At 38.2% G+C, this 25,329-nt stretch overlaps 1 protein-coding gene across 1 annotated transcript in view; it reads left to right on the top strand.

Annotated features, from left to right (window-relative positions):
* Positions 1–25,329, top strand: part of phldb1a (pleckstrin homology-like domain, family B, member 1a) — a 68,382-nt gene that overhangs the window by 19,495 nt on the left and 23,558 nt on the right. The window contains 15 exon segments of the mRNA XM_056457920.1: positions 2,512–2,564; positions 2,566–2,700; positions 2,702–2,765; positions 2,768–2,847; positions 2,850–3,704; positions 11,350–11,586; positions 13,908–14,045; positions 14,363–14,500; positions 14,989–15,117; positions 19,048–19,203; positions 19,327–19,437; positions 20,981–21,070; positions 21,532–21,651; positions 24,228–24,347; positions 24,661–24,819. Of these exon segments, the coding sequence (XP_056313895.1) occupies positions 2,512–2,564; positions 2,566–2,700; positions 2,702–2,765; positions 2,768–2,847; positions 2,850–3,704; positions 11,350–11,586; positions 13,908–14,045; positions 14,363–14,500; positions 14,989–15,117; positions 19,048–19,203; positions 19,327–19,437; positions 20,981–21,070; positions 21,532–21,651; positions 24,228–24,347; positions 24,661–24,819 (2,585 nt within the window).

The following is a 25,329-nucleotide window of genomic DNA, read 5'->3' as shown; positions in this document are numbered from 1 at the left end:
TGAGGGTCTGTCTCTTAGTATTGTCAAAAAACATTGAAATCGCTTGTTCTTTGGTGTGATATATGGACTGTATACTGGTCTGTACATGGGATGGGTCATTTATTTAAATGGTTTATTGCACAATTTGATAATTAAAATGCTTTATATTTAACCACATAAAAACAAACTACTAAATGTAAACGTGCTAAATAACTTGACTAAATAGCTGTTGAATACTTTCTGTTTAGTTAATGAACGCATGGTTGTATTTAAGAGGACCTACAACAGTACCATAACCAAAAAAACTCACAAAACTAGCTAATAAATTTAAAAGCAATACCATAAATGGAAAACACATGCTGTCTTTTTGACACTCCCTGTCCTACACAGATGTTCACTTGCACATAGGAAAATATTATCAGTCCCCCCCTTCTGATTTTATCAATAAAATTGTTTCATACAAACAATGCATGGCATTTCTCAGTAGTGAGGTTTAAACATCACTGAATCATTCATTTAAGTTTGCTTAAAATAAGAGGAGACATACAGTACAGACTATGGTAATTCATAGGCTTAATGTCTCCCTCTCTATCTAATGTCAATGGCTCGTGCCATTAATAGCTTCAGATACTTAGGATGAGATACATAACAAAATAGTCCTACAGATAAAAACACTTTAAGGGCAAAAAGCTGACAATATCTTTACTAATGTCATTTAGTGAAGTAGCCATAGTATAGAGTGGAACAGTTAAGCAATGGTTAACTAAAATACAGCACACACTATGAGCAAACTGAAAAAGTTTGTTCCATAGAAAAGCAATGTAAAAAAAAGGTTTAACGGCAGAGTCCTGCACTGCAGTAGATGCTGTTAAATCCATCTCAGACTTCACGTGATTAGTAATCTTTAAAACTCTTAAATTCTTTCATATCGATTTTTAGCCACTTTCATCAATCAATTCAGATATAGAATCAGTGCAACTAATTGTTTGAGCGCAGAACCAAAGTTTTCCCAAAATAATTATAGCCCTTAAAGGGCAACCTATGATGAAAATCATCTTTTGAAAGCTGTTTGGACAGAACCGTGTGCAGCTATAATGTGTCCACAGTCATATTGGGGTGATATAAACACAATAAGTCTCTTTTTTTTGTAGGATTGCAGTTTCCTGCCCATCTAATTGATTGACAGCCGCGTATTAACATGTTTCCGTAGTAACGCATGTAATCATATCAACAAGACAGGATGTGCGCAAAGCAACTGGGATTATAAGATCTGTTGAGCTCTCTGTGATCATCAGTCATCATCAAATGTGATCAAGTATGAGTTTTATAAGTTAAAAACATTTTTAAAACAGTGCATGTTTGTCATGAATTACAGCGATTTTACCATCTTTATCACCACAGCCACATGTCAGTACAATTATAAAAGAAGACGCTTCAATCCCGGTTTGTGGATGTTAAATCAAGTTTATTTTGTACATTAACATAACGGATATACAAAGTGTGTGTGAACTTTGTAATGACATTGTGTGTAACTCATCATTGCAGAAAGGCTTGAATTAACTCCACAACGAATACATCAAATAATCATTGGGAAAGTTCTTACTGTAGTATTTCTCACAAACGTAACATGAAATTTGCTTCTTTCATGTCGGTCACAGTGCTGTTTATCTGACGCAGCCGAGGCAGAGACATTGAGGCACACTCTGACAGGCACGTGGGAATGGTTGGCAGGGAGAACTAGCATTAAAGGCACAGGCAACACTACATAGTGTTCATAGAAGAAATCCCCAATATTCTGAAAGCTATAATAAATAATCTGATGGGTGTTTTGAGCTGAAACTTTTCAGACACATTCTGAAGAAACAAAAATCTCATCTTAAATCTTAAAAAGGGGTCAAATATGTGCTTTAATGTCTGGTTTGCATAATAACAATACCAACATTTGAAATAAAAAGATTTTTGCTCAAAAGTGTCACTTCCCGTATGTGATGTGAGCTGTTCTGCCCACTGTGCCATGGCTCTGATTAAAAATAACGTGTTTATTGCGTGGTTAGTGCACCCGTGGCCCTGGCTACAGAGCGTTTAACCGAACTGAGTGCGTTCAGCTGGTCTTGAGTGTGCAGAATGAGTCATATCATAATTCAGGCTCTATTCTCCTCTGTCCGCTCTGACCTTTGGGCCGAGGGTGGGATTCCTGCCATCCGCAGTCTGCAGACAGAGACACACCAGTTGAGTGTATGTGTAAGAGAGGGGGAGGTGTGTGTTTAGTGCATTATGCCCACCCTGTCCTGCATGGGTGTAGAGCCACATGTGGTCTGAGAAAATATGGCCTGACCATTTTGAATAAACAATTTTCAAATCTTCATATGATTGCGAGTTGGCAGTGTGCTTGTTGTTTATGCTTGTTTCATTTCAATAGATCATAATAGCTGTAATTAATCATTTTTGGTCAATTTCTGTTGTTCAAGATTCTGTTGTTAATGAGTCTCCTAGATTTGTTCTAAATAACTGATTCCCTTTTTCTTTGCACAGAAACTCATGGGCAGCGTCAATGGCAACCCCTTCCTTTACATGAGCGGTCTCGTCCCTGGAGCCGGCACTCTTGTGCGCTCTATTGAGAAGGACTTTCAAGACATTATGAATTCTCTATCTATGGACGATGGCCATGCTGAGCATTGTAAAAAAGCCCGCCATCCCATTCCACAGTCTGCCATGCTCAACCGGGAGCGGCCACAGTCTTGTCTCTACTCCAACTAGTCCTGGTGCTTTGTCCGTAAACTCCAGCTACGAAATACCAGTCCTCCTTATTCCCCCCTGTCCACTCCCTCCGTGGTTAGCAGTCCAGGGGCTTGTTTTGGACTCTGCCAGCAACCCGCTCCAACAGCTACACCAATACCGTTCAGGCCCCAGTGCCACAACCACGGACTTTTGCATCCAAGAACTGCAGCTCCAATGGGGGTCTAAAAGATCAAGAATGTCCCAGGATTCAAAAAGCCTTGACTGAAACCCCTTCAAGTCCTGGTACAAACCGTAGAGTGAGAGTCCACACCTGGGCCATGGTTCTACCTCAGGGTCTGGTCTGGGTACCTGGAGATTTAGGCAGACAGGTAAACACCAGATTCACCTCCTCATCTTCAACATCTTCAAGTCCCAGGTCCAGCGTAGGCTCATCAGTCCAAGAAACTTCTTCCAGTATTCAGTCCCTTTCACGTGCACTCCTTCCTCCAGACAGTCCCCAATCATCTCGTCGTGGTGTAGAAACGTCCAGCATCCGTGAACTTCCTCCCCTCAGCCCATCCACATCACGCAGAGGTATCCTTGGGGTGTCTGTTCTCCCTATGGCTCCAGGTGTTTCTTTGACCTCTCGTGGCCGGAGTGTAGCAGATAGTCCTCGTCTACAACGACGAACCACAGCTGAGGAAGATGTTGGAAATACGAGATTGCACACCAGGAGTCCGTCTCCTGTATCATCTTTTTTGAAGGACCAGTGTGGCAGTAAGCAAAAAGGGGGACTCACCTCAGCTGCCGGCTCTCAGACAGGGGTGTCTCCTCTCACCAGTCCTCGTAACCAAAGGAAAGCCACCAGGGAGGCCCGGCAGGTCCCGCCGCGCACACGGGAGCGCAAGAACAGCATTTCAGAGGTCAGCGATAAAGAGGAAGATCTACTGGAGTACCATCGGTGGCAGAGGGAGGAGAGGATGCGTGAGCAGGAGATGGAGAGGCTGGTATGTCTGAGCATGTGTGTGTTTACGGTACCTGTCAAAAGTTTGAACACATTTCATGCTTATTATTTTACATCCAAGTAGTGCTGGGCGATATGGCAAAAATGCAATCTCGATTAATTCTTTTCCATATTGAACGATAATAATATATATTTCAAAATCAGTTGTTAATTCTTCCATATTTAAAAGAGTATCCCCACTAGGGTTGCGCAGTATACCGTTTGAGCATCGATATCGCAATGTGTATATCCGCAAGAGTCACATCACAAGATTAGATTATTTATTAAAGATTAAAAGAAAAAAATATAATATTTTATATTATTGTATACAATTAGACCTCAGATTAATAAAGGGACTAAGCCGAAAAGAAAATGAATAAATGAATGAATGAATGTACACAATTATTTATACAATAATGACCATGTTATTTTAGTTTAGTTTTAGTTATTGTTTATTTTTTGTATTTGAATACTGTTAGACCAGGTAACCGTAACTCACTGTTCATATTTATATATGTCACTTTTATATATGCTTAATTTATTCAGTTTTATGGCATAGAAAAACACTTGATCACTCTAGTCGATATAAATGAATAAAATATTTCCAAATAGAGCTATTCAAGTCATCTGGTGAATTTATATTCATAGTGCAATATATATCGCACATATAGTGTATTTTTATATAATAAATATCACAATGTGAGATTTTTCCAAAATTGTGCAGCCCTAATCCACACAATGACTGAAGCCACAACAATGAGAGGGTCCATTAAATAGTATAACCTATTTTCGGTGGTCGATAATTTTTGGCGGCCAAAACTTCGGTGCATCTCTAATATCATGACTCGTCTAGATTCCCATTGTTGCACATTTCTGCTGTGTGATTGGCTCTTAGATCAGTATAAAGTAAAAATGTCCAGAGCTTATCATTGTTATTGGGATAAATTTTATTGCGATTTGATATAATATCGTTTATCTGCCCAGCGCTATGTTCAAGCTAATTAAAATATGAAATTACTTTTACCAAACATAAGTTAAACATTTATATTGTTACAAAATGCTTACTCAAACTAATGCTCTTCTTTTGAATTTTGTCTTCATGAAAGATTACTAAAAAAACAATGTTTCCACAAAATACATTTACCATACCTTCCAACTTCTGAGCATGTGTGTGTTTACGGTACCCGTCAAAAGTTTGAACACTTTCAGTTTTTAATATATTACGTCCAAGTTAATCAAACTCTGAAATTACAAAATGAAAGTACACAATGTTCGAGATTTTATTTTATTTAAGACTTAACTTAGAGCACTAACTTTACCACATTGAAAGATTGAAACATTAAGATTGCTAAAAAATGCTTACTCAAACTAGTGCTCTTCTTTTAACCTTTGTGTTAATGAAAGATTACCAAAAAATACACATCGTTGTCTCCACAAAAAAACACTTGCCACACCTTCCAGAGATGTTGCACATAACTACAAGTGTCACCATGTCAAAATTGTGTTCTTATTTCCAGAAAATATGTTAAGCAGCATCATAAATTAATATTTTTTCAGCATAATAAAATCATTTCTGGATCATGTGATCATGAAGACTTGAGTAATGGGAATAAATTTCCTTTCTAATATCCACATTATGGTAATTTGTGTTTAATATTCAATATATATTTCTCCTTAAAACTAATTTAAACATTTTAAGCAAAGTACTTTAGATCAAAGGTTTTTAAGCTGTGAAGGGCATAAAACTAATGGTCAAAGTAGTTCATTCCGCTGTGTCGGCCCCTGATAAAGGAGGGAATATGCCAAAGGAGAGTGAGTGAGTGAGGGTTTCAAGCTCATGAGACACATGAATTCATTAAGTGTGTTCAAACTTTTTCTAACTGGAACTGTAAGATTTTAACATCAGTTTGAATATTAATGTATTCAAATGTCACAATGCTGTTGCGGGATATGCCATTATCGTCTCTTTTATATCAAGTTATGTAAATGCAATGCCTGGCACTGTTAAAGTGACATCGGTTTTTAAAGTAACGGCATTAAAGAAGCTCTAGATTGCTTTAGAGCAGTGATGATCTTTTGTGCGGTGAGGTTCTGAGTGACACTGGCATTTGAACAGACCTAAGAGTTCAGCGCTGGAGGTTGAGCGGGTGAAGTTTATGTGGAGAGAGATTTCTGGTAAAGACATAGAGGAGTCAGGAATAACATACGGATGTGAATTCCTGAGGCCTTTTTAAAAGCTCGTGTACAGAACGTGTGGCTGCCTCAAGACTATATTTACCCGACACAATCTCAGTGCTTTGAGCTGCCCTTCCCTCATTCACCACACACACACACACACACACACACACACACACACACACACACACACACACACACACACACACACACACACACACACACACACACAGACAGTCCTTCTTTAGCAGTCTAAACATTCATCCCTACCAGAGCCCCTAAATTAACCACACACAGACATCATCTCTGTCATTTAAACCTATTAAAAACCCCAGACACTCCTTTGGTGCATCTCAGATTCCCACATGGAATTGCCATTCATCATTTTTGTTACTCCCCACCTTATTTATCCCTTAAATTATATACATCATCAGTGCTTCTAACCAGCGTATTAATGATATCTTCATAGTAAAGTACCTCAACCAAAAATACAATACATGCAGAAACCTAATTATATGCGGCTGCCTCAGAGAGGAGACACATTCTTGTTATTCCCTGGAGAAAAACTATTTTAGGACTTTTACTATGAGGCAGAACTGAATTAACGCATGATAGGAAGTCATTTTCCATAATAACCATCTCTGGTCAGCGTTTCGAGACAATGGCAAGAACGGTAGGTGTATTATGAACACGCTTTCACTCTGTTTGGGTTCAACTTTGTCTTGTGGTCTCTTGTCTGTCTGGCACTGTTGTCATGGTTACAGCACAGCTCTATCCAATGGTATGGCAACTTGAAAGGTAGTACTACTCTTTTTTTTTTTTTTTTTTTGTCGAATGCCCTTTTAAATGCTGGTTAATATCACCTTCTTTAAAGAACTTGTGGCACTGCTGAGCTGTATTTAGCGCTAATCTCCTCCTAATGCTATCAAATGCAAATGCACGCAGACATTGATTGCTAGCTTCAGAAATGACATTTCAGAGGTGTGACCTCGCAGCGTGCTAATGCAAGCCGTGTGTGACCGCGCATTTAGGAATTAAAGCGGGGCAAGTGTGATATATGCTGAGAACTGAGGAACACTTTTGTCTGGTACTTGACTGGTAAAGCATTTGGGAGATGATGAGATAAAAGCGAGAAGTGAATTATGAACAAGTGGGAAAAGAAAATCCTGAAGCCTTAAGGATTTGATCTTTTCTTCTAATCCTGACAATAAATAATGTGGCTTGAGGGGTAATGTCATATTTACTCTCAAATCCCCTCACGTGTCTGTGTTTACTCAGTTCTAGGTCATGGCCCAGTTGGCTTGCAAATGTGTTGTATTGTAGTAGCATTGCTGCGCTCCACCCACCTTTTATCACACATACACATTTTCTCCAGACAGCTGTGTCCAAACAGTGGTTTTCAACTGGTATCGCTTTCAGAGACAGAGTCCTCAGATGGGGTATGAATGAGGTATCAGAGCAATTCCAGCGCGTTACGGATGTGACGTTGGCAGTAAAAATTCTAAACATAAATTCACATAGAAAGTACATGTTAACATTAAAGTGAAACATCTGTTTATATTTTCCAAAGCAACTCGCCACAGAATTATGGAATCAGAAAAATATCAATCAAAAATTTTTTATTCTTTAAATGAGGGAAATAAACATGCGCTATGGATGTGACCAAAAAAGTCAGCGAGTTTACAGTATACAGCATACTTTGTAGAAATTATGTGAATTAAACTGCACAACCCAAAAGACATAATGCTCATCAAAAGCATAAGAGTTAACTCTCTATAGAACAACAATGATTGGTTTTATTTTATTTGACATTTTTGCATTTTTGAGGAAAAAGCTTCATTATTGATGTGACAGATGCGAAATTAGCACTTGTGTGACTCAAATATAATTCCTTGAAAACATTGACAGAGACATTTTTAAGTATTTTTAAAGTACTGTCAAATACTTGCTTACACAAAAAAACTATTTTGGTGAAAACCTTTTTTTTTCATGGCAAGGTTGACATTTGGATGGAATTGCTCATCATGCTTGATATTTTTTGATCGAAAGTGCAATACTATAGTAATATTGTGAGTTTGATTAAAGTTTTACATGATTCAATTTACAATATTTATTATATATATAAAATGTCATTTATTTCTGTGACAATGACAATGCTAATCAGCTTTTCAGCAGTCATTAATGCAGTATACTATGAACCCAGCAAACACACAACGTCATAAGACATTAATATTAGGTTGGATTTAGGTTGTCAGCGTCTCAGAACAATGCTGTTTTGATGTCCAATAACGATGTGAAATGATGTTGATATTTGGTTGATTTTAGGTTGTGTTGAAAAGTGACCAAAATCCAACGTCGAGCCAACATCTTAAACCAACATCGTATTGACGTCAGATATTGACATTTATTCGTCAGGTATGGCAACCCGAATCCAACATCTGATAGACGTCATAGTGGACACATTCACACAACGTCAAGCTGCAACATTATTAGACGTTGATATTTACTTGTTTTTAGGTTGCGTTGAAAAGTAACCAAAATGCAGCCTCTCTCCAATGCTGTTGCTTGTAGTTGGGTTTTGACGTCGTTGGGGTACAACATCAATCTGATGTCGTGTTGATGTCCTGTGCCTACTGGGAAGTGTCACATGAATCTTCAGAAATCTCTTATATGCTGATTTGGAGCTCAGGAAAGAAATTGTGTTATTAACAAATGTGGAAATGATTATATACTAAACTAGCATTCTTTTTATTTGGGATATGATTTAAGGGCGACATGGTGGCTCAGTGGTTAGCACTGTCGCCTCACAGCAAGAAGGTTGCTGGTTTGAGCCTTGGCTGGATCACTTGGCATTTCTGTGTGGAGTTTGCATGTTCTCCATGTGCTCAGGTTTCTCTGGGTGCTCCCCACAGTCCAAAGACATGCACTATAGGTGAGTTAAATAAACTAAATTGGCCAAGATGTATGTGTGTGAATGAGTGTGTATGGGTGTTTCCCAGTACTGGGTTGTGGCTGGAAGGGCATACGCTGTGTAAAACATATGCCGGATAAGTTGGCTGTTCATTCCACTGTGGAAACCCCTGATTAATAAAGGGACTAAGCCGAAGGAAAATGAATGAATGAATGAATGATAGGATTTACTTTCATGATTTATTAATGGGATGTCTTTGCTTTGCTTTCAAAACTGATTTTGACCCCTAATTTTGGACGCTTCTTTGTTAAAATTTGTATGAACTTTATAAATATGACATTGGCAGAATATGTAAAAAAATATAAAAAAGCTGTGTTTGTAATGAACCATGAACAATAGCAGAATGCAATAGCTTGACCAGTAATGTTTTAATATGAACCACATAAAGCGTCCTGTGAATTTGTGCCAAAAAAATGAGAAGTTTAATTGGATCCATGGACTTTGAAGTCAGAAAGTACTTTCCCTCCCTTTTATTTCACTATTCTAACTATGCAGAATCATTTAGCAGGATTCAATGCGTTTATTAGTTTGGGTCACAATGCACCAGTAGGACTGCTTTAACACCACATGCAGCACATGCTCTTTGTCTACAATTTTTTTTTAAAGATGTGTGTCTGGCTTGCTGAATTTTTAAAGGTCATTTTGTCTTTTGTTCTTGTCTGTGGGATTGTGGAAACGACAGAGAACTAAGCATTTCATACTATAAACCACATGAGGGCGATATGGCACCAACTTTTAAATGAAAGAACTTTGCTTTTTTCCCCTTTGTTTACAAGATTTAAAGCAGAGAAAAGTCAGTTTAACAATTAACATTGATCACTGCAAATATTTAATGTATTCTTTCAACATTTTCCATAGAGCAGTCAGAGTCTGTTTTAATTTACCTTCTATAATAAGTCCACCTTTTATAAATCCACATGAGCCATCGATGTGTGTCAGAAAGAGAGTAATAAATGAGGGATCTATATTTCAGTTATTTAATTTACACACAATATCCCCTGAGCAAATTCTATTTAATACACTTTATTATTTAAACCTGCTTAACAGGCCCTTAATAATGAAGTCAATTTAGCATCTTGACAGTTGTTCCCAAACAGAGGACGGTCGTGTCATAAAATGGCTTTTGCACACAGAGGTTTAGTGCTGTGGGCTTTGTGTTGGTCTGTGTCGTGGCATCTCCAGCATGCATACCAGCTGTGCTGACACCCTTTTGTTGGAGAAGAATGCTGTTGCTACGTTACCCATCAGTTAACGTTTACTTGTTCCAGTGCACTGTCTGCACTCTCCTGACAGGGGAGACCTCGTTAAAACAGAAGAGCATATGTTTCCAGACGTTCTATTGGCTGCTCTTGTAGATAATGGCTCCGTTATAAAGACTTTTACACCCGGTGATTCAAAACCTTTATGATATTTTTGGACACAAAAGAAGATATTACGAAGAATGTTGGAAACTGGTAGCCACTGATATACACAGTAGGAAAAATACCATGGAAGTCAATGATTACAAGTGTCCAGCATCCTTCACGATATCTTCTTTTGTGTTCAGCAGAAGAAAGAAACTGAAACAGTGCCGTGTTTGTTTTCAGAGGTCTCGGGACCATTCATTATATTCGCGTAAATTATTCCATGGTTCATCAAAAGTAAATTTGATTAGCTGAAGTGGACGGCTGCTCTCTTGTAAGCGTGCCATCCTGTGCCTTGCTATTTTAGTAATGTCACTGGTGTCATCGAGCCAAACTGAGCTGAGTATTGTCCATGTAAAATATAATGAGCCCCAATGCCTAGAGCGCTAGTTAGTCTGGCTAGACCTATGAGAGAAGACTGGGGAGTCTGGCAGGCTGAAAGTAGACAGTGAACACACACATACTTGTACATCTATCTTTATGGGGACGTCCTATAGACATCATTTTTATTCTGTATATTCTATCCCCCTACGCTAACTTTACCTCTAAACCCAACACTCATAGGAAACATTTTCAAAATACTTTATTTTGTGTGTTTTTATCAACTTTTTTCCTTATAATGACCAAACAATGTCCCCACAAGGTCTGAAGTTACTGGTATTGCTATACTTGTGAGGACACATAGACACACACACTGTGCTGATAGAGTGATGGCAGCAGCTGACTATCACAGTTGGGTGAGAGGTTGCTTGAGTGTGTTTGGGGTCAGTAAATGGGTTGAAGGGAAATTTGTTAACTTGTTTTTGTATAGCACCTTGTGGATATTCGTAATTTTAGATTTATAATGATTTGTGCAACGTGTTTGGATCTGAATGAGTCCTGTAGGTTATGTTATAGAGTGTGACGCTGCCCTCGATATGTTCTGTGGGTGTCGAGTTGCAGTGAGTTTAGAACATGCCCCACGAAGCTCCTTAAAGAGTGTATGAGAGCGTTAATGACATGTGTTTACATCATTTAAGGCTTTGTGGGATTTTTTTGGTGCACTTTAAAGCCGTATATGCACAGCTGAGGGTGTTTCTTTTGTGTTTGTTTGTTTCCAGGAGAGGCAGAGGCTGGAGACCATTCTGAATTTGTGTGCAGAGTATAATAAGAACGATCCTCCGGTTGGTGTGGACGCAGGGAGGGTGTGCCAATTCCCAGGGATGGAGGAGGTCTCTGTTCGGCGACCGGGCCCTGACCCTGTGAGCGTGCCGGGCCAGAGCTCTCACAGACAGAGAGAAAGCGAGGAGGACAACCTCAAAGAGGAGTGTAGCAGCACCGAGAGCCAGCACCAGGAGGTACAGCACGCACACACACACACACACATAGACTCATTCACAAAAACTACAGTATGAGAGAAAGAGGTTAAGAGAGAGAGGACTGTGATCACACTGAGCTAATGTTTTTAGATTTCGACCATGTTAAACGAAGACTAAAAAGAAAAATGATAGACATTTTTGGTTACTGTTCAGCTTATTCAGTTTGTGAGATTGATCATGCGACTATTTGTAAAGCTTGGTCAGATGTATTTGCTTTACTTGATGATGTTTAGATCATCTTATATACTGCTTGAGAACATCGTCCTAGGGTTTGCACAAATTGGAGTGCTGCTTGAGTTTAGCTGTAATTTAAACATGTGAGAAATAAATAATCGGGCTGTCAATCGATTCAATATTTAATCACGATTATTCGTATGATAGCCATGATTTACTCACAATTAATTACAAATTAGTCACACATTTTTTTGTTCTGAATGTACCTTAAATTAATATTTTGATGCATTTTGAAGTGCATAACAACAACAGGGACTACACTGCACACAATAAAAAAACTGAAACATAACATTGATTTATGGGGATGCACTGAAGTAAAAATTCATAACTGGAGAAGAAAGAAAAAATTATTCATTTAAATCTGAAGGATAATAAAATAATTTACAATTACAAATATGCATTTAAAGGGATATTACACCCAAATATTCATTCGTCGTATACTTGTCCTCCACTTCCAAAGTTTGTTTCTTTTACATTATTTACTCTGTTCTTTTTTGTTTTTATTTATTAATACTACATTACATACTGTGTTATTTTGGAGAATGTTGAAAGGAATGAAAAAAACTGTTTAACATTCAACATTCATGTTTCAACACTCTTCAAAATATATTTGTTCTCTGTTAAAGAAAAGGTTTGGAACCCATGAGGGTGTCATTATAATTTTTTGAAAAACAAAATAGAATAAGTGTCCTCAGACCTTTAGACCGGATTATATAAAACACAAAAAAACAACTTATAAGGTAAACTTATAATTATGACCATTCTTCAATTCCAATCATCATTGTATTATAATATTATTTAACTATATATATATATAACTTACCGGCCACTTTATTAGGTACTCCTTACTAGTACACAGTTGCTCCTTACTAGTACACAGTTGCTGCAGATTTGTCAGCTGCACATCCATGATGTGAATCTCCCGCTCCACCACATCCCAAAGGTGCTCTATTGGATTGAGGTCTGGTGACTGTGGAGGCCATTTGAGTATAGTGAACTCATTGACATGTTCAGGAAACCAGTCTGAGATTTGCACTTTATGACATGGAGCATAATCCTGCTATAAATAGCCATCAGAAGATGGGTACACTGGTCATAAGGGGATGGACATAGTCAGCAACAATACTCAGGTAGGCTGTGGTAAATTATAGCCTCAGTTTCCTGTTCTTAGCTGACAAGAATGGCACCCGTTGTGGTCTGTAGCCCATCCGTATTGTTCCTCAAGGATGCTCTTCTGAATACCTTGGTTGTAACAAGTGGTTATTTGAGTTACTGTTGCCTTTCTATCAACTTGAACCAGTCTGGCCATTCTCCTCTGACCTCTGGCATCAACAAGACATTTGCACCCACAGAGCTGCCACTCACTGGATATTTTCTCTTTTTCTGACCATTCTCTGTAAACCCTAGAGATGGTTGTGCGTGAAAATCCCAGTAGATCAGCAGTTTCTGAAATACTCAGACCAGCCCATCTGGCACCAAAACCTAAATTTAAAATTTCTTCCCCATTCTGATGCTCGGTTTGAACTGCAGCAGATCGTCTTGATCATGTCTACATGCCTAAATGCATTGAGTTGCTGCCATGGAATTTGCGTTAACAAGCAGTTGGACTGGTGTACCTAATAAAGTGGCCTGTGTGTGTGTGTGTGTATATATATATATATATATATATATATATATATATATATATATATATATATATATATATATATATATATATATAGTAAGATTTGGCAACAGCACACAGTCATTGAACTTGTAAAAGTTCCTATATACTGCACGTGGAAACATAAACAGAGTTGCCTCTTTTGGTCTGCTAGTCCCTTTGGAATTCACCTAGTTTTTTCTGCTCTGTCTGTGAACACTTGCCTATCTCAGCCTTTCATTCTCCCTTTCTTTAGAGAAAAAAAATGGTTTTCATTCATTTAGGTCACTGTTAGAATGTCAGGTAGAGTTCTTTTGTTGCAAACATTGCCTGAGTGTTCTTACTACACACACACACACACACACACACACACACAAACACACAAACAAACACACTTTGTTGTAATTGACAAATGCTTTCTCAGCATGAAGATACTTCAGTGCTGGGCCAGCAGGAGCGTGTGTATCTGGAGGAAGAGCGGCTCAGGATTCTGGCTCGAGTGGATGAACTAAAGACCCGTGTCACTGACCTGGAACAGCAGATACAGGAGTCCAGGCAAGAGGTTAGACTATCGCCTGTGTAATAACGAGTCTACAAAAGTACTTTCAGCCTGCAGCTTCCCTCAGTTCTATCCTATCTGCATGAATGAGAAGGAGAGATGTAGATAATCACATCAAAATGGGTAAAGTCTGTTCAATCACCAGTCGTTTTCTTCTACATCAGTGCTCCGCCATCTGTCATGCATAGAAACATCTTTGGTGTTGCATATTGAAATCAATGTGAACGCTGGATTCTGCCTGCTCAGCAGAACTACGCTATTCATATCAACAGAAACATATGGAAGCGAACAGACTGTTGAATGTGTGGTTTTATTGGCAGGCGGAGATGGAGAGGGCATTGCTGCAGGGGGAGCGCAGGGCGGAGCTTGATCAAGTGGAGGCAGAGCTGGAGATCATCAATCAACTTCAGCTGAAACTGAATGAAGTGGAAAATGCGACTCAGAGGGAGAAAGAGAAGGTACCGATAACAGACACAAACTATCAAGCATGCTTTCCGCTTTCCTGTTTGTTTCTCCTGAACAACTTGGTGTACTACCATTCTAACAGCCTGACATCTAACACTCTATTAACCGAGATGACACTGAATATAGTGCACGTTTGAATTGACACTTGTTTATTAATCTAAAAACATAGTATTCAAGCCTCATTGTTCCAGATTGTTCCATTAATATGAGCAAAAATATCACAATTATGAAACTAAACACACTATATTATTGCACTGAGTCGAACTGTGTGCTGTATAAATATTTATTCTGCTCAGATTTACTCCGCTGCAATATGTGCTCCGATTGCCATGGCAACACTATATCTAAACCTCTCTTTTAACACAGCATGGTGTCTTTATCTAGCGTTTTCCTCTTTGTTTCCACCCTCTCCACCAACACTTGCTCGCTGCAGTGTGTATTTTACCTGTGTGTGTGTTACGTGTGTAATGTTTTATTGTAGGAGAGAGCTAAAGTCTCAGCTGAGCGGGATGTCCTGGCCAGACTGAAGGACTCGTACAGTGAGCTGAAAGGCCAGCTTCATAAATGCCCCGAATCACTGAGGGAGCACTTACAGGAACAACTGACCAGGGTCAGTGTGTACTTTGATACCGCCCGAGAGAGTCGCGCTGATTATCCAACATATACTTTACATCACTTTAAAGAGACACACGAGAAATGAAAGAAAGAAAATAAAGAGTTGGCAGGGGATACTAGCAAATTATTTGATTATTTTTTTAATTAGTTCACATAATTGGTGTTGATTCTAATTAGAAAGTCCTTTTGGGAAGAAAGATAAATAAGAAAATATGTTATTTTGCTTTTAGAGTCCTCCAGAGGTCTTGATGCGTTTCATTAAACGCTCAAACTTTGATGGTGATTAAATTTAAAGGCTGCTAATTATAGTTCCTAATTGTTCAGCGTGGATATAATTTTGAAGAAAACGAGCTATTCAGAAATCATTTCTCTATTGTTTGCTGTAATATAAATGAAAGCCCTGCTTCATGGACAGAGATAATTGTGGTGGTTCCCTTGCTCGTGTTGAACACCATGAAATATGTAATGTCAGATTAATGTAATGGTGTTAAACATTTAATTAATGGGATTGTAACTAAACACATTAACTCTGACAGCCTTATTAAAGAAATGAATAAAACCGAAAACGTCAATGTTAAAATTCTTTGTAATAAGAGTAACTGATATTGCAATTCTGTATAATTAAAATGGTAATCTAATTGGTGGTTTTAAATGTTGAGTAATTTGAGGTATCGCGTCATAATGCGCAGTGTGAAATATATGGAGGTTTATTCTGAGATTCACCAAACATTACATTTACATTATTATTAAATTATTCACATGTTGATATAGCATATTAGACCACAGTAAAACAGAATTACATGTGACAGTCAGCCTCTATAGTTAGAAAATTACAATGTCTCTCATATATCCTTTTAAAAACAATTCAACCTGAATAATAAGAAGTCATCACGTTTTTATATTTGTTATAGACCATTTCAATGTGGACATGTCATTGGCCCATGAACATTTCCCGCTTGTTATCAAACTATTTCATAACTGTAACAAGAGGCAATTCAATTAAATCAGCTATCATATATTTATTTATCAATATGTAAACCATTTTTTTATTCTCAGAAGCTATAGAAATTAAAAATGTAATACAGGAAATTTGTTGGGACCATTGTTTTTGTTTACATGTAAAATGGTCTATATTGGCATAATTGATTGTTAGTTATGTTTTCATTACTATGTTGTTATTACAATAAGGTAAATGCACAGCTAGTTTTTCTTCCCATACTGATAAACGCCCGGTGAATCTGTTAATCTGACTTTCTTCAATTTTATACAGTTTCTTTTACAGCATGATGCGGAACAATGTTATTTAATGCAGTGCTTCTTGTACAGTGCATCCGGAAAGTATTCTTAGCACTTCACATTTTCCACATTTTTTTATCTTACAGCCTTATTCCAAAAAGGATTACATTCATTAATTCCTCAAAATTCTACACACAATACCCCATAATGACAATGTGAAAGAAAGATTTTTTAAAATTGTTGCAAATTTATTTCAAATTAAAAACCTGAAAAATCACTTGTACATGAGTATTCACAGCCTTTGCCGTGAAGCTCTAAATTGAGCTCAGGTACATTCTGTTTCCACTGATCATTCTTGAGATGTTTTAGCTGCTTAATTCTGGAGTTATCCTGTGGTAAATTCAGTTGATTGGACATGATTTGAAAAGGAATACACCTGTCTATATAAGGTCCCAGGGTTGACAGTGCATGTCAAAGCACAAACCAAGCATGAAGATAAAGGAATTGTCTGTAGATCTCAGAGACAGGATTGTCTCGAGGCACAAGGCTGGGAAAGGTTACAGAAAAATTTCTGCTGCTCTAAAAGTTCCAATGAGCACAGTGGCCTTCATCATCCATGAGTAGAAGATGTTTGGAATCACCAGGACTCTTCCTAGAGCTGCCCGGCCATCTAAGCTGAGTGATCAGGGGAGATGGGCCTTAGTCAGGGAGGTGATCAATAACCCGATGGTCACTCTGTGTGAGCTCCAGCGTTCTTCTGTGGAGAGAGGAGAACCTTACAGAAGGACAACCATCTGTGCAGCAATCCACCAATCAGGCCTGTATGGTAGAGTGACCAGACGGAAGCCACTACCAGCCTGGAATTTTCCAAAAGGCATCTGAAGGACTCTCAGACCATATGAAACAAAATTCTCTGGTCTGATGAGACTAAAATGGAACTCTTTGAAGTGAATGGCTGACGTCACGCTTGGAGAAAACCAGGCACCACTCATCACCAGGCTAATACCATCCCTACAGTAAAGCATGGTGGTGGCAGCATCATGCTGTGGGGATGGTTTTTAGCAGCAGGAACTGGAAGACTAGTCAGGATAGAGGGAAAGATAATTGCAGCAATGTACAGAGACATCCTGAATGAAAACCTGCTTCAGAGTGCTCTTGACCTCAGACTGTGGTGACGGTTCATCTTCCAGCAAGACAATGACCCAAAGCACACCACCAAAATATCAATGGAGTGGCTTCACAACAACTCGACGATTGTCCTTAAGTGGCCCAGCCAGAGCCCAGACCTAAATCCTATTGAACATCCTTGGAGAGATCTGAAAATGGCTGTACACCGTCGCTTCCCATCCAACCTGATAGAGCTTGAGAGGTACTTACTGGAAGAGTAATGGACAAAAATTCCAAAAGACAGGTGGGCCACGCTTGTGGCATCATATTTAAAAAGGCTTGAGCCTGTAATTTCTGCCAAAGGTGCATCAACAAAGTATTGAGCAAAGGCTTTGAATACTCATGTACAAGTGATTTTTCAGGTTTTTTATTTTTAATAAATTTGCAACAATTCAAAAATCTTTTCACATTATCATTATGGGGTATTGTGCGTAGAATTTTGAGGAAATAAATGAATTTAATCCATTGTGGAATAAGGCTGTAACAAAAAAATGTGGAAAAAGTGCTATGAATACTTTCCGGATGCACTGTACATTCTGAGACCCACTTTATATTGTAAATCAATCAGGCACTGGAGATCATTGATTTTTATTGAAAACAGACCTTAAACGTGCTGATTTTGTAACGGCATACAGTTCACCAGAAGCACTTGACCAAGGTTACTAAGAAATTAAAAGTCCTGATTTGATTTATTTTAAAACAGAATGATTTTACTGTGAAAATAGACATAAAAAATCTAACTCTATATATATAGTATAGATGCTATATGTAGTATATTTGGACCGCTAAATTAAACCAGTTTTAATAAAAAAATAATAATAATAATCAGCAATACCAATATACATTTACTCTGATTTAATGCCAACTGTAAAGAAAACACACTGTTAAAACAACTATTGCTATATGGTGAATCTCCTTCCAGTATCAGCAGCAATTAATGGCCGACAAACATGACATGATATAATAACAGCCTTAACTGGACAGCTTGTTAGATTCTGGATCTGTACAAATTGCACAAATATCCTATGGCTGTGTGTGCTGGCTTTGTGTCTGCGCTTCCTCTCGAGCCACAATATGCTCATGGCAATAAAGGGTTTACACACTGACTGAACAACAACGAGCGTTATGATGCACCTCAGCTCTCATAGGCAGCAGAAATGCATGGATGTCATCTATTTGTCTGTTTGTGTTTTGCTTTTCACTCTTGCTTACATGCCTTTTATTCACTAAATCTTCTGACTAATTCACTGATATTATAATGAACTGAGCGAATCGCCCAATGAGCACCATGTAGAGTATATGTCTGACTGTTTTTGTTTGTTTGTTTGTTTCTGGATATGCCTTTAAAAAAAATGTGTTCCACACAGCAATCATTGTTTGGCAGACAGAGTGATCTTCTTCTGCATGTCATTGAGGAACATTTGTCTGTCTGCTTGTTTGTTTCTCCCATCTGTTCGTCTGCCTCTGTCTTCCCCTCTCCGTCTCTCTGTCCATCTGTGCATGTATGTGTGTGTGTGTGTAGAAGGTGGAGGCACTGGAGTCGGCCACTAAGCGCTTTGAGGATTTGGAGTTTCGCCAGTTGGAGCGAGAGAGTGGCATTGAGGAGGAGAAGGAGACGGTTGGCAGGCAGCTGTTGCAGGAGAAGGCAGAGTATCACCGGAATGTGGCCAAAAGGAAGGTAATAGCACTGATCTCATGTCAGGTCTATTATAGATCCCATAATATCAGTATTGAGCTGCAAATCTTGTGTCAGGCTAAAGTATGGACACTTTTTGGAATGGAATTTTTTTTGGTTATGCAGGAGAAAATGGCAGCTTTGGAGATCCAGGCTAACCAACTTGGACTTCAGGCAGCTCAGGATTGTGAAAGAATGGCCAAAGATAGAACCCTGGCCCTGCATATGCTCCACAAGGTTGAGTACAAGGATTAACATCTGTCTACACTGATGTTTGACACTTAAAGGAATATTCCAGGTTTGGTCGAGGGTTAAGATCAGCTGGAAACATTTGTGATAATGTTAAAAGGAACACCACTTCCAATTTTTTGGAAATGGGCTCATTTTACAACTCCCCTAGAATTAAACAGATTAGTTTTACCATATTTAAATCCACTCTGTCGATTTTTAGGGGTCTGGCAGGAGCACTTTTAGCTTAGCTTAGCATACATCATTGAATCGGATTAGACCAGTGTTTCTCAACCACGTTCCTGGAGGACCACTAACACTGCACCGTTTTGGATGTCACATCCATTACAGGTCTGTCAGTCTCTGCTAATGAGCTGATGATCTGAATCAGGTGTATTTGGTTAAGGAGACATGGCTAATGTGCAGAGCTGGTGGTCATCCAGGAGCATGGTTGAGAAACACTGGATTAGACCATTAGAAAAATTAAAAGTAGCTTTTTTCTACAGTAGGGTCAAGCTTATAATAGGAATATTATCAAAATGTTTTAGGTGTGTTTGGATTTGTTTGATTTTGACAGTTACTCTACCATATATATATATATATATATATATATATATATATATATATATATATATATATATATATATATATATATATATATATATATATGAGCAATATCACACTCGTAGCAGTGCGATATGGCTGTATATCAGCACTGGTGGGAGGCTTGCGTTGCCAAGTGTCCCGGCGTTTACCCGAAGACTTTATGGAATTAAAAAAAGGACACAAAATATTTCGCTTTTCCTACTGGCCTTTATGCGTTTCTCCCAAGTGCTGTTGACTACATGCCAGTCAACGACAATGAGTGGACAAAAGGAAAAGAAAAAGACACTCAAACATCCGTCACAAATAAAATGTTACATTATTGAAATAAAAGAATGATACAGCGGTAGAGCGACATCACACACTGCACCTCAGAGCTCGCCAGAACTGAACTGAGCTCCCATACATGCGTGCTTAAATCTAAAAGGTAAAACAACCACAGAAAATTTCCTTTTAAATGGGATATTTATACACAATGCATATCAAACATTAAGCGACCGTTACAATATCACAATAATTAACCTCGAAAAAAGGAGCACAATCACTACCAGACTGCTTTGTTTGCGATAAGGAGGGACGAGGCTGAATACAGCTTCTTATTCGCAGCTTCTTATTGACTCTATCCACCTTAAAATCCGCGATTCTTCCGTATTTCAGCTTTTTATTCGCGCTCAAGAAAACAGACTAAGCAAGGGATTATTATGCGGTCCCGGCTCCATCTTGTGAATAGACAACGTCAACCGTCTTCGGTCTACTACACTATGGCCTATTTTAAAATATTTACAATTTCTGAGAGAGCTCGTCGGCGACCATTAGCCTGCCATAGTGTAGTAGACCAAAGACGGTTGACGTTGTCTATCCACAGATGGAGCCAACCTACCAGTGCTGATATACAGCCATATCGCACTGCTACTCGTGTGATATTGCTCATATATATATCTGACTATAGGAAAAGGAGAGACTGTCTGCCCTGGAGAAGAGATACCAGAGCTTGACCGGTGGAAAGAATTTCTCCAAGCCTGCCAGCACAAAGAGGTGAGTTCATTCAACGGCCTTCACAGTGCAGTATTTACCAATAGCTCATTGACCTATTTTTGGTTGACAAACAAAGTCCTTTAACTATAAGCTGGTGAATGGACTGTACAGATGCCTTATGATCTGAACTTGTAGAATCATTATAATTCATGAGCTATCTGTGCTGTACTTCAGGATTTAGTGTATCAGTTTGAAATAACCGTATCGTTGTGTACATGTTGATGCTGGTGGTGTCCATGGGGATCCACTCGACTCCCACTTGCTTGCGATGTGAACGTTTTTTTCTGGGTTATCGCCATCGGCAATGAGCTTCATGTCAATGCCTCTTTGATCAGTCATGAAATATGTAGAGGGAATCTGAAGAAGTTTGATAGGACAAATAATGTTAAAAAATGTTCTTTGGCGTGGTTTGTGCAACTCTTTCTGTGTGGTGCTGTTTGACTTTGGTCTTCATATTCAAAACAGGAAGTGCTTTACATCAGCGAACCTGACTTTTTAGATGAGCTCCCTTCTCAGAATTCTCTGCTCCCCTCATCCTGTTGTCAAAGATCCACCCCTCAGATATGTTCTAACAGGCCACAGGAGGTAAAGGCATGACCTCAGGACAGCTATGAGTGATTAACAAACTAACAGAACCATTTTGTCTTTGGCAATTATTTGTACAGCTCGATCACTCATAAAGAACTCTATGAGACTATACGTGTGTTTCTATAATGTGGACAATGGAAATTGTGTAGAATTTAATGCTGACAGTTCCTTAGCGGTTCCACTTATGATTCTGCTAGTGCTTGTAAGAACTAATTTTATCAACAGTAACAAAAATCTGAAACTAATTTTTCATTTATTTTTATGAGATACTACTGACAAAATTAATGTGTTTTTGTGGCAGCATAATGTACGTTTTGCAAGAAACTATTTTAGTATGAACTTCAGCCACAATAGTTGGAGAGTGCAGCCGTAAGAACTGTTATCAGTACCCTAATCTTAAACTTATCGTAACCCTGTTGACACTATTTTATTTTTATCAAACGTGTCATCAATGTATTAATATGATATTACTTATCAAAAATGTGTATTTTAACATATAATGCCTACCAAACGTTTAGGGTTTGTTAATTTTATTTTTTTTTAAGAAGTCTTACACTGTGTCCAAACTACACACAATGTAATGCTGCGACACGTAAAAAAATCTTTTCTATGATTACATGAAATTTTGTTCTGAGCATCCATGATTGCGACACGCAAAGTTTGTATTTATAAATAGCTTCTATTTCTGTAGCATCGCAGTTGGAAAAGAAGCATAATTTACTATGACAATGACCACCTCAGGTGCTGATAATGTGCTTTATTCAGTCTTAGTTGGGTTAAATGTTACCAGTAAGAGTTGGAAATCAGTTTTACATGACCATTTATGAGTATAAAGTTTACCTCAGATCCTGAAAATAAAACTAGCAAACATCCAGTTGAAACATGGATGTTGGATCTGTGACTCAGTGTAAAACTTTTAATTATATTAATGAGGTTTAATATTCATTTGATTATAAACCTGTTCATTTCTAGGTCAGTGCACTATTTACACTTCTGAATGGCTAGTATTTAAATGTAATTGATTGTCATGTAGCATCTTGTCACATTGTGCGTTGTTAGGACACGGTGTTATGCTCAATAGGATGATCTATTTTTTTGATAAAATAATACAATAAAATAATAACATGATTTTGAAATAAACAGTAATTGAAATTAGGGCTGCATGATATTGGGAAAATCTAACATTGCAATATTTTTTTTATTTTGCGATATATATTGTGATACGAATACATTTTCACCAGATGACTTAATATCTCTATTTGGAAAGAATTTTGTAAATTAGATCGGTTGGGATGATTCTGCAATGGGAGTGCATCTCCATATAATCTAATAAACAATCTATAAACTTTTTGGCGTCCCCCCACACATTTTTGTTGTTTTCTGTGCTATTTGCAGTGCATTTCTGTATTTGCATGTGTTGTGAGTATTTTCACGCATAACAATCTATAAATGTGATCAAGAAACAGATACAACTGAAATAAAGTGTTTTATCTTATCCCGAGTCTAACAGTATTCAAGTACAGTAACTGAATGATAAAAATAAAATAATTCTATAAATTTAATCATTGTTAAAGTCACAAATGGGACAATTTCTTATGCCTGGATGCTTTTAAGGTCATTATACAACCACTGGCATCAAAAACACTTGCAAATGATGAATTATAATACAAACTCAACATTGCATATCTTCCGATGTGACTATTGTGAATGATCACATTGCAGTATCGATGCTGAAACGATTTATTGTGCAGCCCTAATTGTAATTTAAAGTAACTCCACATTAGATCTGATTGTATTGTAATGGGGCTCAAGAAGCCTTTTATTTAGCTAATGTTTAAAAGCAGTTGTGCAGCTTTGTGTATAATTTATTGATGTATTTCTGAAAAACAATTAAAATTAAAGTCAGTTTGCCAAATATTGTATGTACAATAGCTTGTTTCATTTACGCTAAGTGGAGATTTTCAAGCTTTAGGATTTATAAGATATACTTTCAATTTCCAAAATATTCATACTATCAATGCTTTTACTGCTTCTTTTAAAGACTCTTTTTAGTTCCTCAATAGTTCCTTCCTATTTCTTAGTTTCTCCATTTTTGTTGAAAATTCTGACCCCAAATGTTTGATTAAATGGACAATTGAATGGTGTGACACCTGGAATGCTTGCAGGACTCTGTTTGGTGTTTGTGCTGTTTGTTTGTTGAGCATTCATCAGTTCTACTGGCCACAGCTTCAATGGTGGAAATGCAGAGAGTTTTCATTTTGTGCGAGACATCACCGAGCCCTTAGGTGTTGTTTGTCCTAATCCAGCATGAGTTCAGTTACGTTCAGGCCATTCATGATTGCTATGGTCACATTACCTAGCATTGGAATGGTGTGCACTGCTATTATCACACGTCATGCTGCATTTGTGTGTGTGTGTGTATTGGAGATGTAGCAGAAATGGTATGTGTTGGGTGTGAGCATGCTTTTCCAGTGGGTGCATGGAGATTTGTGGTGGAGTTCTTCAAGTCTCGAGATAAGAACTGAAATCCTTTGTGAATGTGTGTACGGATGGATGTGTGTGTTTGTGCTCAGGAGTACCTCAAACTCTCTGATGTATATAAGATGTATGGGAATGGATGTGTCCCCGCCCAGACTGCCTCTCCTAACTCGCTCTGTCTACCGCTGGCTGTAACATCAGACACACCTCGTGAGGTACGACTCCTCCACTCACTCTTTCATCCGCGACACAATCTTTTCCCTTGCCTTTCCGCCTCCTGTTTCCCTTTCCAATGCCATTTATTCCTAGTTTGTGACTTTTCTTTCATGATGCTGTCAGAATAACCCACTGGCTGTCTTCGCTTGAAACTCTTATTTTTCACTTCTTCATTTCTTCTCAGCTCTCTGTCTCTCCAGCTGTCTTAGCTGTTGCTGTATCTTCCACCTTTGCTATGCCAGCTTTATGCTAGTGTATTCCTGAATCGCCCTCATTACATGTTGTGTTTATGTGGTGTGTGATTGCATAAAGGAGTATGTGACGGTCAGTCAGTTAAACCAGCTGTTCGGGATGCCTAAAGTTGACCCCTCCCCCACTTCTTCCATCCAATCATTCCAAGCTATTGTTGTTGACCCTGCCCACTCCAGCCACACATCCCAGTGTGGCTCCTCCCAGTCACTTCCTGTTGAGGTGTGTGTTATTTCCTGGTGTCGATGTGTGCATACTTTTATTTACCAGTGTTTGTGACAATGTTCAGAGTTTAATGCAGTGGAAATTGAACAGGTTCTTATTTCTTTTGGATCTGTATCTTACTTTCAATAAATGGTGGACAAAGTACACAAATTGAGTAAAAGTACAGATACCCTACTAAAATGTTACTACAGTAGAAGTGTATATTGTCCCCCTTTTCAATATTACTTCAGTCTTGAGTCAAAGTGCAAAAGTGGTTGATTTTAATTGGCTTAAGTAATAAAAGCAAATTTTCAATAAAATTTAATTAACAAAACTTACGGATAATTCATGTTAATTCAAGTAAAAACATGTGAAACCCCGTTTATACACTGAACCCTATTCAGGGGTGTGTTTCCCAAACAAAGACTTAACTCAGAGCTGAACTATCAAAGTACTATGCATCGTTTGGGAAAAGAATGAGGTAGTGACGAGTGTTTCCCAAAACCGTAGTTTCTCTGTAAAACGTTC

The sequence above is a fragment of the Danio aesculapii genome, chromosome 5 (genome assembly GCF_903798145.1).
Source record: "Danio aesculapii chromosome 5, fDanAes4.1, whole genome shotgun sequence".
Classification (NCBI taxonomy): domain Eukaryota; kingdom Metazoa; phylum Chordata; class Actinopteri; order Cypriniformes; family Danionidae; genus Danio; species Danio aesculapii.
This window is presented reverse-complemented; position numbering and strand designations above follow the sequence as displayed.